This window comes from Rousettus aegyptiacus, unplaced genomic scaffold (assembly GCF_014176215.1).
Source record: "Rousettus aegyptiacus isolate mRouAeg1 unplaced genomic scaffold, mRouAeg1.p scaffold_m13_p_1, whole genome shotgun sequence".
NCBI lineage: Eukaryota > Metazoa > Chordata > Mammalia > Chiroptera > Pteropodidae > Rousettus > Rousettus aegyptiacus.
Window position 1 is genome coordinate 95444582 of NW_023416284.1, and position 16840 is coordinate 95461421.

At 36.1% G+C, this 16840-nt stretch overlaps 1 protein-coding gene across 2 annotated transcripts in view; it reads left to right on the plus strand.

Annotated features, from left to right (window-relative positions):
- ZFAND3 (zinc finger AN1-type containing 3) overlaps nt 1-16840 on the plus strand; it is a 316314-nt gene that overhangs the window by 250533 nt on the left and 48941 nt on the right. Inside the window, exon 4 of one of the 2 annotated variants that reach the window (XM_016152684.2) lies at nt 8998-9063. The exons of the other annotated variant lie outside the window; for it this stretch is intronic. Within the exon in view, the coding sequence (XP_016008170.1) occupies nt 8998-9063 (66 nt within the window). The remainder of the gene's footprint in view (nt 1-8997; nt 9064-16840) is intronic. 2 annotated transcript variants of the gene reach the window in all.

The following is a 16840-nucleotide window of genomic DNA, read 5'->3' on the forward strand; positions in this document are numbered from 1 at the left end:
TTTTAAAGCAGGGATATTTTACTGCTGAAGAAATATAAATCCTTCAAATATTTTTAAAAGATAGTTTTTCATTCTTAATAAGGTCACATCAATAGATGGTACAGAGTTTTTTTTAACTATCTCTATTGCAGAGATTTTTTCTTGAGCCATTTCATCAAAATAACTCTCAATAAGATATGAATCTCTAGAGAGGGTGAATCGTAGCTCTTGAATCTGTTGTCCAAAATCACCTTTCAGACAGTGAACCTGGAAAAGTGAGATGCTGCAAAAGTAAACAATGTGCAGATTAAGATAGAGTGAAATTGACAAGCTGGTTAAAAAAGGATGATGCATTTCTAATTAGCCCACAGTGCCTTTAGTTGGAAATTAATTAGATATTGTTATGTGAATGTCATGTTAATTAAGTAAGAATATTGAAGTGTTATATAAATCTATGAAAGGAATGGCTGTTTTTGTGTATTAATAATGTTTTGCAGTTACCATGAAAGAGCTGGTACTAGAATCTTTGATTATTGAGCTTCTGGCAATTTTTAGTTGACTGATTCCTTGACAGTCCATTTTTCCTAATTGATATGTTTTAGCATATAGTATAACTGCAGCCAATGAGGGCTAGTAAAACCAGGAGCCAAAAATAACCAGTCATCACAGCTGTTTAAACAAAACCTTTCTGGGTAGATTGTTGATCTCTATTTTCAAGGTTAAGAAGAAATACTATTTTTCTGTATTTACTCAGCCTTAAATTTTGAGTGACTAGAATGATTGCCAGCCTAAATGCAGCTGCCCTCCAAACCTGTGTTCTGTTCTTCTCTGAGTCATAGTCTTCAACCAATCTGTGGATAGACTACCACATGGGTAGCTCAGGATTTTTGACATGCTCAGTAACTGTACAGGAGGCTAAAAAAGAAAATTTAAGAATTATGTTACTTTGTCTTGAAATGTGAATATTAACAGTGAATGGGATACCTTTATTCACTCTTTCTGGTTTTGCAGGTAACAGTGAAGTTAGTATGCAGATTTGACCCCTTTCTTCAACTTTACAGAGCTGAAATCAGCACTGTTTCCCTCAGAAAATCCACTACTCTATTGCAAATGCTATAAAGATTTCTAGTTGTTGGGAATACAGCTGAAGAATTTCATTTCATGGCTCTCATATGAAATTGCAAATGCAATGCATAGTGCTGCATTATGCATACATAATGTTTAATACAAGAATAGAAACATCTCTAGAAGACAAGATAGAGTATTCAGACTTCTGGTCACAAACTACAAGGTACCATAGACATTATTTACTTGCAAATTCCAGATTCTAAATTGTTGAAACTTAGGAAAAAGTCCTCTGAATGTAATATCAAATCCAAAATGATAGTCTGTTACTAAATACCTCCAGATAATGAAGAAACTTGAAAAAAATCAGATATTTAATTTGCTCCAGCAAAAGAAAGCAAAAATTACTTATAATGATTGTTTGAAAAATAGTTCAGGTTGGTCAGTCTTGTTACTTGGTTCAGAATCCCCAGAGAGCCTGTCATATTAAGCAAGGAACTTCGTCGTTGTTTTTTTAATTTTTAAAAATCCAAAACTTACTGTTTTCAACTCAGTTGCCGCTAATATAAGCTAAAAAGTAATGATGTGAATTATTCTGTGATTAGAAATTCCTTCATTTTCCTAGCCTTGACCCCCCTGAACACACACACATTCATTCTCTCTCTCTCTCTCTCTCTCTCTATCTCTCTCTCTCTCTCTCTCTCTCTCTCTCTCTCTCTCTCTCTCTGTGTGTGTGTGTGTGTGTTCACCATAGAACTCAGCCATCAAGAAGCTTCCTCACCTTGCTCTTAAGTTATTAGCTCTTTACCCTGCTGCCTGGAAAGAAGAGGAAGAAAGGCCAAAATTAGCAGAGTTTACAATGATTTATGGGAGTATACACCAGCCCCTCTCTCAGGCATTAGGAAGCTCAGTAAAGAAAAGCCAGCTCTATTCCTTGATGGAGCAGATGCCCTGACACTGACTCTTACCATCAGCTCTCAAAATGATTTTGTTTGCTATAACCACAGGGGCCTCATATTTTTATTGTTGTAGACAAAAACCTGGGAAGGGTTCCCCTCGAGTGGCCCTTATTTTCCTGCTTTTATTTTAACAGAGTTGATTAGGAATTAATTGTGTATGGGTCGATACCATAATCTTGTAGCTACTTCTTTTATTTAAGTGTAGGAATTTTGTGTGACAGCACAATTAGTGTAGAATATATGTGCAGTGCTCATGTGCATCTATTCTGGATTTTTAAAGATTTTCATAGGTTATAGTGTGCCAGACCAAACTTAATTCCAACCTCCGTTTATAACATTGTCCAATTATCAAAGCTAGGATATATTAACACTATCAGTTACTCTTGCTGTCAATTTGTTTTGGCTTAACTGTGATTCTGTTTGTATTTTTACTGTAAAGTAGTGAATATATTGGATTGGGTTGTTAGTTTAACAAGTTCTCTGGAGAACAGTTTCATGATGATACATGTTGAGATATGCTAGGTAGCCTTAAAGTTATTTGCGTATTTGCCAAGCCTACAGAAATTCATTCATTATGAGTTTTAGAAAGGATAAACTCTCAAGCTACAGATGAGGTGAAAATTACACTTGTAAACGTAGGAGAGTTAATTTATGAGTCCCAGCCAAATTTCTTTAGGGATTTTGATTTGACTGGCTTCTCCCTTCTCTTATAATTTTACTGGCTGAATTATTTTATGTTCTTTCAAAAAATTATTCTGGTAGTTAAGCTGTTATTGACTCTTAGGCTCTGTGCAGCTCATGATATTGTGGGAACTCAGTGACCTTGGCCAGATACTGAGCTGGGGGTTAAGGAAAATTATCAGAGACTAAAACCAACTGGTCTGATAATATTTACATTTACATTGTGCTCAACTTTAAAAAGTGTACACTAATCTCTTCCTATGCCCACCTCAAACTATTGGATCCAAATTTCCAGAGTCACAGTCTGGGAATCTGTATTTTTTAAATGCTTCCTTGAATTGTCTAGATTCCGGAAATGTTCCAATAATTTTATCTCACGGTCATTACATGAGTATATGTATATGTGTTGAAACTCTTTAGGGTATACATTTAAGATTTGTTATGTAATACTGCAAAAAAAAAGAAAAGATTTAATAGATATGCATTAATACCCTGATCAATCAAGAGCCTTGCAATGGTCTTTTTAAATTTAATATTTATTTTTTTAAATTAATTTATTTTTATGGTGACATTGGTTAACGAAATCCAGTAAGTTTCAGCTGTATGTTCTAACAGTAAGACATATATATATATTTACATTGTGTGTTCGCCTCTCATATTACATTTCTTTCTGTCACCACATATTCGACCTCTTTTACCCCATCTACCTCCCTCCTCCTCCCCTACTCCCTTCCTGCTGTTAACCACTAGTCTGTATTCCATGTCCATGAGTCCCTGTTTGTTTGTCCTGTGTGCTTGTCGCCTTTAAATTTATATCCTACATATAAGTGATATCATGTGATTTTCAGCTTTTTTTTTTCTGGCTTATTTCACTTAGCGTGATTATCTCCAGTTCCATCCATGTTGCTGGAAATGGCAGTATCTCATCTCTTCTGATGGCTGAGTAATATTCCATTGTATATATGGACCACAGCTTCTTTAGCCAGTCATCTATCGTAGGACACTTCAGTTGCTTCCATGTCCTGGCCACAGTGAATAATGTTGCTATGAACATCGGTGTGCAAATACCTTTTCGGAAATGAGTTATCAAGTCTTTGGGGTAAATACCTAGTAGAAGGATTGCTGGATCATATGGTAGTTCAATTTTTAGTTTTTTTTGAGGAACCTCCATACTCTTTTCCATAGTGGCCATCTTGTCCTGGACTTTTAATTTTTGGTAGGTTTTTGATGATTGTTTCAGTTTCCATACTGCTGATCAGTCTTTAGATTTTCCAGTTCTCCTGGATCCAGTCTGAGAAGACTGTATTTTTCTAAGTACTAGTCCATTTCTTCTAGGTTATTGAATTTGTTATATACTTTTTCATAGTATTCTTGTATGATTCTTCGTATTTCTCTGATGTTTGTCATAATTTCTCCTCTTTTGTCCCTGATTTTGTTTGTGTCCCTTCCCTTTTTTTTTTTTTAGTGAGTCTAGCCAGAGGTTTGTCAATTATATTGACTTTCTCAAAGAACCACTCTTTGTTGCATTTACTTTTTCTATTTTTTTTTTATCAATTTTATTTATTTCTGCTCGAATTTTGATGATTTCTTTCCTTCTGCTGACTTTAGGCTTCTCTTGTTCTAACTTTTCTAGTTTTTTTTAAGATGAAGTGTTGGGTTGTTTATTTGGGCTTGTTCTTGTTTTTGAGATAGGCCTATAATGATATGAACTTTCCTCTTATTACTGCTTTTGCCGTATCCTAAAAGTTTTTATTTGTTGTACTGTTGTTATTGTTTTTCTATGTATCTCTTGATCTCTCTTTTTATTTCTTCCCTGACCCAGTTATTCTTCAGTAGCATGTTGTTTAATCTCCATGTATTTGTGGTTTTTTCTTTCTTTTTACAGTGGATCTCTAGTTTTAAAGCATTATGATCAGAGAACATAATTGGCGTGATTTCAACCCTCTTATATTTGGTGAGGCTATCTCTGTGTCCCAGGTTGTGGTCAATCCTTGAGAATATTCCATTTGCACTAGAGAAGAATGTATAAGCAGTTGTTTTGGGATGGAAGGCTCTGTAAATGTCAATTATGTCCAGTTGGACTAAAGTGTCATTTAAGGATGTTATTTCCTTATTAATTTTCTGTTCGGATGATCTGTGCATATCCAACAGTGGGGCATTTAGGTCCCCTACTACAATGGTGTTTTGGCCTGTTTCTCCCTTTAGTTTTGTTAGTAATTGCTTTATATATTTTGGTGCTCCCTGATTGGGAGCATAGATATTAATAAGTTTTATGTCTTTTTGGTGTATGATTTCCTTTAAAATTATGAGGTGTCCCTCAGTATCTTTCTTTACCGTTTTTATTTTGAAGTCCATTTTGTCCGATATTAGTACCACTGCTCACACTTTTCTCTGAATGCCACTTGCTTGAAATATCATTTTCCACCCTTTCACTTTGAGTCTATATTTGTCTTTGTGACTGAGATGTTTCTCCTGGAGGCAGCATGTGGTTGGGTTTTGTTTTTTGACCCAATCTGCCCCTCTGTGCCTTTTTATTGGTGAGTTCAGTCCATTTACATTTAGGGTGATTATTGAAATATGAAGTTTCCTGTAACCATTTTAGGTTTTGCTTTCTGGTAGCTCGGTGTTTCCATTGTTTCCTTGTCCTTGTGTTTCTGTTTTCTTTATTTTGATTGGCTTTGTGGGTTTTGCCTCTCGTTCTTCTTGTTTCATGTTATATATTTCAGTTCTGAATCTGTGGTGTGTGGTTACCATTACGAATATGTAAAGGATAGTTATATATATAGAGAGAGTCCATTTTCTTCTGCGTGTGCCTTATCTCCATTCCCCTTTACAAATTTGGATCTTCGAATCCTTTCCTTTTCAATCATTGTATCTCAGTTTGTCTCTATGTATGGCGAACGTTCATTACTATCTTGCTATAGCAAATCTCTTCTTACTGTCTAAGTTTATAATGCCTGTTCTTAGTTAGGGTTGCCTTCCTCTGCTTCTATCTGTCTGTTAGTCAACTTACTCTTAGGTTTTTTTTTTTTTTTCCTTCGTTTGTTTTAAGTGAGCTGACTTTTTTTCAGTATTTCCTGCAATGCAGGCCTCATAGTGGAGAACTCCCTCGATTTTTGTATGTCTTGAAAGATCTTTATTTCTCCTTCATAACTAAAGGAGAGCTTATTAGCTGAATACACTATTCTTGGCTGATAGTTCCTTTCATTTAATACTTTGAATATTTGATTCCACCCCTTTCTGGCTTATAAGGTTCATGCTGAGAGGTCTGACAATAATCTAATAGATTTTCCTTTATAGGTTAACATCTTATTTGCCCTGGTTGCCCTGAAAATTCTTTCTTTGCATTGATTTTTGATAATTTTAATACAATATGTCTTGGAGAAGGCCTTTTTGGGTTGAGATAATTGGGTATTCTGCTGACTTCTTGAATTCCAAGCTCCAGCTCATTCCTTAGATTTAGGATATTCTCGTCCACTGTTTGTCTGAAAATACTTTCTAATCCCTGCTCCTTTTCCTCTTTTAGAACGCTCATTATTCTTATGTTTCCTCTCCTGATGGTATCAGCTAGTTCTTGTATTTCTCTTCCATTATTTTTCATTCTTTTGTTTCTCTCTTTTTCCTTCTGATTTATTTCTAGACTTCTGTCTTCAATGTCACTCATTCTTTCCTCCATTTGGTTGACTCTATTTCCCAAGCTTGCTCTTTCATTTTTCATCTCTTGCACTGTGTTCCTCATTTCTATTTGGTTCTTTTTGAGGGTTTCAATCTCCTTGCTAAGAATTTGTTCTGCTCATCTAGTAGTTTTATCAGTTCCTGAAATTGTTGATATGATTTGTTTTGGATCTCATTGAGTTTTTTCAAAAGCACCATCCTAAATTCTTTGTTATTTAAGTTGCATATTTCTGTGTGTGTGAGCTTATTTTTTGGAGATTTTTCTCTTTCTTTCCGAGATGTCTCGTCACCTTTGTTGTTCATGGTATTTAATGGACTATTTCTCCTGGGCATTAATGGATGTGTATTTTACTTTTTTTCTAGCAAGAAGATTTATTAAATAAAAGTTTTTATTTAGCCTGTTGCAAAGAAGGTGTTTTTCTTTTGGTTTCCAGTGGGTGGTTTCCCTTGGATCCCTGCTTTATATGAAGTCTTAATAATGCCTTTTTTTCTCTTATATATATTTAATTATACTCACTACCCTCAGTCTCAGTCCCTGTTAGTGTTAGCAACAGTTTTTATAGCGTTTGCTCTGATTCCCTTGGGCTCCTTAGTGATTGGTCTTGGAAGATATGGGGGGAGAAGCCCTCTGGGTTGGGGGCCTTGCAGTGGTATTAATGAACACTATTAAGTGCCAAGTGTCCATATACTCATAAACCAAAAGTAGATGGCAAAGCAGGTCTTCACCCTTTGGGGCATAAATTCTGGTGAAAGAGGAAAATGGTAATATATAGTATAAAGCTGTATAGTTTATCAAGTCTTTTTGTACAGATGCTCTTTGTTTAAAATTGGGGGCAATTTTGCTATCCCCATTTTTTGTTAAAAAAATTTGAGGAGTTCCTGAACTTAAACTGAGTCTTTTAGAAAAGCCTGTATTTTCCCAGAAAAAGAATGACATTTTCTCAGAAATGAGAATGCAAACAAATAAAACAAGCTTCCCGTGGAAGCAGAAGCTACAGTGTTTTATGAAACTATAGAATGCAGTGCCCAGAGAGTTCTCAAGGATGTGGGAGCAATCTATATTAGGTTTTCCAGCAGCTCATTGTTTCTTCATGTTGCTTATTTTCATGTCACAGTTGCCCATTTGGACCTCTGGAATTTTAGTTTATTAAGCTTTCTCTAGGGAATGTGACGTTTGTAGAAAATGCACTGCTCTTTTGGTGTAACTTTCAATTCTTGCCTCATTTTCAAATTCTTGAGAAGTGTTTCCAGGTGATGCTGGCCAGTGATGAATATCCTTCATCCTGATTACATTTAGTTTTTAATCCATATTCTTTGACATTTGATCACTTTTGGTCCAACTCTTTATTGCTGTCATGTATTATTCTTCATTTATGTACACAGATTTGTCCTCCTAAAAAGATTATAAGTTTCCTTTCCTGAGCATGAGACTAACCCATTGTGGCACATAGTAGGTATTTGCTAAGTGCTCTTTGACATTAACAATAAACTTACTTGATTTTCCTCCTTTTTCCCCTTTCCCTTCTATGTCTTCTCACACCCACTAAGGTTTGCTGCTGTTATGACCTTGGCCAAGGAAAGAATGGACTAACAAAGAATTTCTTAGGTGGGATCTCCAGGTCCCTAAACCCATGGATCTTGGTAGCATAACTCTAGGAACAAGTGTCAGAGCTCTTTGATCTCTTCTTCATTTTTGATGAGTAACTTCAATGATACGAAGTCTTGTCATAGGTGACATACAGCTCTGCTAGTTAACTACATATCGCTTTGCTAGTCATAGTTACCTAGGGAGCCTTTTCAGAATATATGTATATCATTTGCTCGTGTATTCTATTCTTTTATAATCATCACCACTGCCCCTCCTAGGGCATATCAAGAACCACTGGCAGCTTCCTATTTCAAAAGGTAGGGCATGATTGGTAGGGAGTGTTAACATCAATATCAACCGAAGAATTTGTTATGCGTCCTTTTCTGAAGAACGAAATTATTGTTTTTAATGACTGACTATATCTCTTGTATACTCTTGAATTATGTCTATCCATCATATCTCTGAGCCCTCAAAGATTCCATGAGGCCTTCTTCGTATCATATTCTTATAATTAAACGATATTTTTCCTTGGTCAGCAGTACTCTCTTTATATATTAAAATAATCTTTATTTCTTCTGACAAGCTGTTTGTTGTTTCTTAGGCAGTGCCCTTTCCTCCTTTAAAGAGGCTAATTTTGCAATCAATTCAAAGGTAGGGTGACTATTAAGGTCAGATTAAGAGGGAGTACTCTTGTTTATTGCTCTGTGGAAAAACTCATCTTCCCAAACTTATGGGTAATTTCCTCTTACCTGGATTGGAATTCTAGTTTAAATTTTATCCTTTAACATCTTAACATTAGATGAGACTTGATTACTTTTTATGAAGCATGTTGAAATTTAGAAAGACTATGGATCTATAGACTGCTGAACTAAAATTATGTCTTTAGAATTAACCTACAACTACCACAAGCTTCTCCATCTTTGCTACTGCCCCTCCTTACGTGTGTTTGCAGGTTGATCCTGCCCTTTTGGGTTTCTCTTTATCCAGAATAGCAGCTGTGGGCACGTAGAGGGTATGTCTTGACTGATGTGCCTGCCTTTCTGTTTCTAGGTGGGCCATGCACAGACACAGCTCATGTCTCGTTAATCACACCAACCAAAAGATCCTGTGGTACAGGTATGTACGTTATTCTTATCAGGATTCATTCTTATCTGAATTCTTCACAGAAGTTAGCTATTGGTTTTAATGTGGTGTCCTTCCAGGGTACTCTGATTTCTTTCATCAATTTTGAAGTGATATATTATGTGCTTAATATTGGGAGTGGAGTGTGAGCAGAGGTCAGTGTGGTGTTCTTGGAGGTCAGATTGAGTTAATGTTGGCAGCTAGAACCAAGAAGGTGGACATGAAAATTTAACTATATCTTAATGTCTAAAGAACATTAAGACGTGAAACATACAGAAAATGCAGCTCATCACTCACTTTCTAGACTAGTTTGTCTAAGTGACTAGTTCGTCTTGTACCTACTAAAAAACATTATTTAAATAATGGAGACTGGAGGGTCAAAGAAGTTGTAATACAAATAATTAATGTTTTAACCTGACTATTAGAATATCCTAATAATTTTGGAAAGTTTATTTCTCTCATTTATCTTAAAGCCATGAAGTGTGCTGAAATCATTGCTTTCAGATGCATAAAGTACCCCCCCATTTAGTGCATCTGTGACATTTTTATTAAACGTGAAGTCATGAATCTTCTTGCTCTCTAAAGAGCAGTTATAATGCCCATTGCTTCCTTAGTCTGTAGCTTAATTTATTTTAAACAATATTTGCCTTTTCTAATAATGCTGCCTGCTATTTAAAATTTCTAAGGGATTATATTTGGAAGAGTCAAAATAATTATATTGTTTTTCTAAAGGTCACAGTCAAACTATTTTTCATAACTTAAAAAGTCCTTTTAACTTTCTAACAAAAATAGTACAAACTATTTCTGTGTACAAACTTATACTGAAACCTCAGCCCCTTTAAGTCCTCATAGTTTTGATGTTAAACCTCAAACAGGTCTGTCCTTGCATAGTTTTGAAATAACATCTAGGCATTGGACCCTGAGGAACTTAATTTTATTCTTCTGTTCCAAATGAGCAGTTTTGAGGCAGGGCTGTGTGAGATAGCCCTGTCCTACTCTCATCCCTCCTTTCCCCAGTACTGACGCTCCACTGGGTAGTTCCTGATTGAGATAGAAGAGAACCGTGCCTGGGAGTGAGATAGACTGTCCTGATTAGCCAGTGGGAAGTCAGAAAGCCAGTTTCCTGCTCTAGCCAATAGCTTAAAAACATTCAGAGCCCTTTGGTTTCAGGTCCAACACTTATCTTTCTTCTTTCCTTCCAGTCTTGGTCCTCAGGGCAGGGTTTACTATGTGCACTACCAACGTGTTCAGGTAGCAGTCAGGGAGTGAGGTCCAGACACACTGGGTCATCCTGAGACATTTAGGAAAGAGATTTGTGTGCTCAGCTTAGACATCAAAACTAATAGGAATCCTTCCTGAATGTCATATACTTGTGTCCTTCATCTTCTAGACAGATCTGTTTCCTTGTCTCTGATGCCATACTATTTTGTGTACCTAAAAATAATAACAGCATTTACCACTGTATAACCAGGCACCATTCAATATGCTTTACATAGACTTGAACATAGATCTTTTAGGTGTGAAAGCCTGTGTTGTTTTGCACTATATCATGTTACTACTGATTATCACATTTTATTGTAATTATACTCTTAGCCAGATGTCAGAAAAGCATATCATTAAATGAAATACGGAGGAAGAGAAACATAGATTTGGAAATATAGCATGTAGTGAAGTAGTTTTAAAAATGTAAATTTTAAAAGCAGATCTGGTTTCAGATCCTAGCCTAGCCACTTAGAAGATATGGTTTTAAGTAGATGTTAACATCTCATAAATTGTTCTTCATCTGTAAAATGGGATAAGTCTAACTCATAAGTTTGATGTGAGAAATAATATACATAAAGCATAATAGATATTTAGTAATGGTAGCTACTATTATAATCTTATCATTAAAGATTATGTGTGTACAATGCCCAACCATTAAAGAGTGTTGATAACAGCAATAGATATTTTAGGTGGAAAAAAGAGTAGATTAGAAGTACTACAATACATTACCTAATTTCATTAATTGGTTATATATTGATCACATTCTTTTTTGCATGTCAGTATTATAGTAGGAACTGAGTGATGTTTTTTTTAGGTTTCCATAAAGTGAAATGATAAGCAAGGCATTGAGCCTCTTAGTCACACGTCTCCAGCCCTTCTTTAGGTGACTTTATACTTATTAACTAGAAAAAGGCTGAGAATTTCTGGCTTGGAAAGAAATCAATGCAGTGTGTAGGTCATCTTCTAAAAAGCTGAAGGGAAGTTGAGATCTCTGAGCATGGACATTAAAGGCCATGAAGTTCAGCCTGCTGCACTTTTCAGGGAGCTCTCTGTACCCCACCCCCCACCCTATCCCAGGCTCCTTGTTGTACTGCCTCAGCCTAAAACAATGGCCCTGATGGTAGAGGACAGAGTTTCTTGATTTTCAGATATAACTTAAATGATTTGCTTTGAGAACCATGGATTGACTGTCTTCTTCATCTTTCTGTCTGTCCTGGAATCAGCAAGTTACCCACTGTGTGGATTCTGAGCCTTTTTCTTATGAATCATCATCAATTATAGTGTTACATTGCTGGAGAGTTCTTATTCTTTATATATGGATTCTTCAAGAGTAGTACTCACACCTCTAACACATGCTCTTTGGTGCTTCTGCCATAGGGAACACAGTAGCAGTAGCTCTCCCAAAAATCTCCCAGAGCACAGGGCTTCAGGCATAGATGATCTATAAATAATTACCTTAACAGTGGTGTCATTTCTTAGGAGCCTTAGAATGAGACCTTCCAGATTAGAGATTTTACCATCAACCCCCGCCCAGCCTATCTCTTCATACAAGTTTGGACCTAAAGCAGGCTCCAATTTAATAATATTGTATGCTAGAAAAAGGATACTTAAGCTAGAACATGGTGGTCCTTTATGTCAGTGGTCTCTGAAGAAGAGCGTATAATGTATAGTCTATGAGGTATGGGGAGAAAATGGTAAAGGTTCTTTATCTCAGCCTTTTAAAATTTCTGTTTTGCAAATTCATTTCATAATTATATATTAGTCTATACATATTGTTTAAAACCAACAAATACACATACAAATATATACGTGGCCAATATCTTAGGAGTGTACAACTCAAAGAAGGTTAATGACCTTTTCAGTAAACAGATTGTTTTCTTTTTAGTACTTTGAAAAGTAAATATAAAGATTAGCGTTAGGCCCATAATTATGCGGTTTAATAAGTCAAGACCTGAACATAAGTCTGGCTGGTTGATTAATGTCTATAATTATATTTCAAAAAGACAATTGTTGATCAGAGGGTATTATAACTTAGAGAAGTGGACAGCAGTATAGAGTAGTTGGTCTATAACCATCAAAATGAGAGAGGGAACTCTTTAAGAAATTACTTTGTGGTAACTGACTCTAAGAAGCAGATTGTAAAAAGTAGCAATAGTGGCAAATGAAAGATCAGCATTTGTGAACTAGGTGGGAAAAGATTTTCTTTAGAAGTTGGCTTTTGGCCACATAGAACTGTTAATAATTAAACTGTGTAATCTTTAAATGGAGGGGGGGAAAAAAAAAACCCGCCACCATGATCATTGGTGTTTAAGCAGAGAAAAAATAATTGAAAGTGTATATGGCTTTGTAGAGCTCTGGGATATCTACAGTCAGCAGTGGGTTGAAAAGTGCTGCCAAGCCCTACGGTGCTTTGCTTAGAATGTAAGAGTTAAAGCACATCACACCTTCATTCAGATTACTAGAGAGAGCTTACATTTCTTCAGAGAGCTTTGACTGTTGTGCACATGTTCCTTGTTAATTGTTAATTCTCACAGCATTCCCTGCCAAGAACAAATATATTGTGAAGCAGAAGAGTTCACTTTCCTTGGCAACAAATCACCAGAGGATACCCTTTTGTCCTTCATCTTTTCTAACTCTCAAGTTATACCTTAAGCCAAAATGTTGTAATGTGAGCTATGGTCATTTTTTTTTTTTTTTTAGACGTTATTTGGAAGATGTTTGGCTGTGTAGATAAATATCTTCATGAAGTCATATCTTTAAAGTGCCTTGTGGGAAAGGAGGGACGTGTTGCCTTTTCTTAGGATTGATTATTTAAAGACATGTTATGTAACCTTTTCCCATGAAACTTATTTACAAAGAGCTACAGCAGATATTTTGTATTTCACTTATTGTAGCTTGCTATTGATGAATCTTAAAATTTACCCTGTAGCAGACAGATAGAACTGTGTCTTGTTTTAAATTTCCTTGAAGAAATAGTCTCTCTGCAGGTGAATCCTTAAACTTGAACTGTGGATAATGCAAGGACCCTGCTTCCTCCAAGGGGAGCATTAACCAACTCTTAGCTCTAGACCCCTAGGTCAAATATCAAATATCAAGGGATAGATTTTTTAGCATATGTAAAAAAAAAAAAAAAAAGAAATTTCTCCTTCCATATTTCACCACTCTTATGTGGCTTGATTTAGTTTTTCCATTTTATTAGCCCTTTGTTTCTTAAGTTAAAATAAGAAAAAAGTCAAACAGTTTTACAGACTTGATGGTACCGTCAACAGACTTTTGTTCCACTGTATCTATATATTCGTGGTTACTCTTCTTCCAGCAAGTATGTTGAGTAAATATTCTCGCCAATAGATTAGAAAAATGATGATTTAAAAATGTTCTGTGTATGTTAAAAATGTGATTATAGCTAGTAAAATAGCAAGTAAAATAACCATTCGTGGGACCATAAGGGAGCGATAGTATTGTCTGAGATGAAAGCAGATGGGACTAGAAATTGTCCCATTAAACACTAAGGCAAGTTTTTCCAGAAAGTACAATCTTTCCACTCTTTAAGAAGCATGTTCATTCAGTTAATATATGCTTTACGTGTTTTCTTTGTCTTTCTTTTTTTCCCTCTTCTTTCCTTTTCCCTTTTCCTTTTTCTTTTCCTTTTCCTTAGGGAAGAACATGTTTATCCTTTTACGTCACTGATTTTCCTTTCTGTATGATGAGCAGTGACAAGAACCTAGATAGCCTGTGTTGTTTATTGTTTCCCCTTTTCCCCTAAACCTTCTCTTGACTCATCTGAGGCATTCTGCTTGTGATATTATTGTCTGTTTTGACAAAGACAGAAGAAACCCCTTTTCACCTGGGAGTTAGGGGAAGATTGATGTGCTCAACACTTTTCCACATCAGTGTTCGGAAGCCACTTAAGGGGGAATGTTTCATTGTTGTTTTGTTACCAAGAGGTTTGTATAAGATCTTTTAAATTGATTCAGAAGCTAAAGGGTGGTAATGTTAAAGCAGAGGTGGCCCTATAAATCTTAGAATTACCTGCAGTTGTGTGTTTTATCTCCTGGTCTAGTCAATATTCATGGAAACATTTCAACTAGTGCAATTTAATCCTAGAGAGTCAGTGACTACAGAGTGTTTTGGTCAATATTGCACATTCTAAGTGACTCTTCTCTGAAGGACTCTGTGGAGCTTTAAAGGAAGGTGGCTTTGGGTGTGATTCAACTGTGAAATTCGGTTCTTTTTTTCATTCTTTCTTTTTGATCCTTAAGGTATAGCTTTTCCCTCAGGTCTGCAATATCAGCATTTGAGACAGAAAATTAGAAATTTGACCTACTTATGTAATTTGCAAGTTCCCATCAGGAGAATATTAGGGAAGATATAAACCTTTCATTTTTTATTAGCATTTAATGTAACCATTGAAGAAAGATCAAAACAGTAAATCTGTCATGGCAAGGAAAAAGTATTAAAAAAATATTTTACCTTATGCACTCATCATATTAGGTCCTGAAGGAGTTCATTTGATTCCTGGGGCGGGGGACAAAATGAATACCAAATATTTGGCAAGATTGCAAAATTTCTCTAATCTGAAATATGTCATCTTACATTTAATCATAAAAAAATAAAAGGGCACAGGTTATCATGGTGTGCCATAATGTTTGTTTACTGACAATATGTGGATTGGGGCTGTTGCATGCATAACTGGAGAAGGGAAATAATCTGCTACATGCTCTTTCTTGTGGGTTTTTTCCCTGTAAAAACTTTAATCTGAGTTATTGATTACATTAAAGAATAGAACGAGATAGCAAGGCATTATATAATTAGAAGATTTGATCTCGATACATGTGCGTTGAAAATGTGATCATAGTAAGTAGAATGGCAAGTAAAATAACCATTTGTGGGACCATAAGGGAGCTGACTTTAAAAGCATTGCATGCAATGTATAAATTTCAGAAAAGGTTAGAGAGAGCTTACCATTTTTCATTTGTATCTCTTGAGTAAGAGTTTGGTCCCATCACCACCAGTTTTTGTGTTTATGTTACACGCTAGCTAGACACATAATGTTTGAGTTTGCTGAACTTGAAGTTATAGGCTTGTTGCGCAGGCCTTGTTTGGGTTTTACTCATGAGAACCGGTGGCTTCCTCTGATACTAGTATTGTCTAGAGGAATTTTTACACTTAAAGGATAAAAATGCATCCCTATATAAAAAGGAAAAGGCAATGTGATGAGGCTTATTGCTACTTTGGATGAATGTGTGGATGTGAAACTTAGACTGTGGTGTTGAGCTGCTTGTGGTCCACATGCTTTCTGCTAATTCAGTTTGTTTGGATCCTTGAATGCAGCAATAACTGGGGTTTTTTGCCTTTATTGTCATTTATTTTATTATAGCTTGCATTCTTACCACAGAGAAAAGTCCTGAACTTCTGTTAATTAGCTGTTCTATTGCTCCACTGAGGCAAAATGCCTGAGCCAACATTATTTAAAAAGGATACCAATACCAAGGGAATTTAATACCCCCTCTCCTCCTTCGAAACTTTCGTATTATTTGGGGGGTGGATGTTCCATAGTACATGTATACCTGTTAGAGGGCAGCATGTTAGAAATGTAGCTTTTCCAAAGCAGCTTTACCAAAAGGAGCAAGATACAACAGCCACAAAGCTGCATTATAAATCATCAGAGCCTCGCAATGATACTGCCCATTAAGGAGACTTCTTTTTTGCCCTACTCAGTTCCTGGCTGTACTAATAGAACAGTGCATTGAGCAAGGCTGTAAATAAAAGTTATTACCTAATAGGTGGGTGCCGAAGTGGAACGGATGGAGCTGAGGCATGGAGCCCTTATTACTGCTCGTCAGCAATTATAAACAGGATGAAGCGTCTGGGGCTTGGGCTGCTGCAGCGAGGGCTAATAGAGACTGGGAATGACACTAGGCCCTGATAGGATGATGTATGCTGATGGGTTTTTACTGCCTCATGGTGCCGCTTGCTTCCAAGACAAGTTGTGTTATCCATTTTCCTGCCTGCTCTTCTGTCTGAAGAGACAGTCCTATCGCCTCTTCTGCCAGCAGGTGGGCTGGCACTTATTCCTCATACCTGTCTCTGCTTCTCAGGCAACCCCCCATGAAGAGTCTTCAGAAATATTTCATAATCATGGCTGATTAAAGCCATAATCTTATTGTACTGCCTACTGTCATGGTTATAGATCACACCTTCAGAAGTGGTTGCTTATGTGGAATATAGGACCAGCTGAGGCACTGTAGTTACTCAGCCAGTCCAATACTTTATTAAAAGACCATTGTGACAGTCCTATAGTGAATTCTGTAGCAACATGCAGAAGTGGTAAACATATACCTTGCTCCTGGGAGACAGAGTAAGTACAGAAACATAAATACAACTAATTTCAGCTTCAGGGAGCAAGAAATGTAACTTATGTTTGTTTTTAAAAATAAGGACAGGAAGGATAAATTATGCTAATTGTTATGAGCAAATATAATACTAATGTAGTCTTTCTCTTTATCTT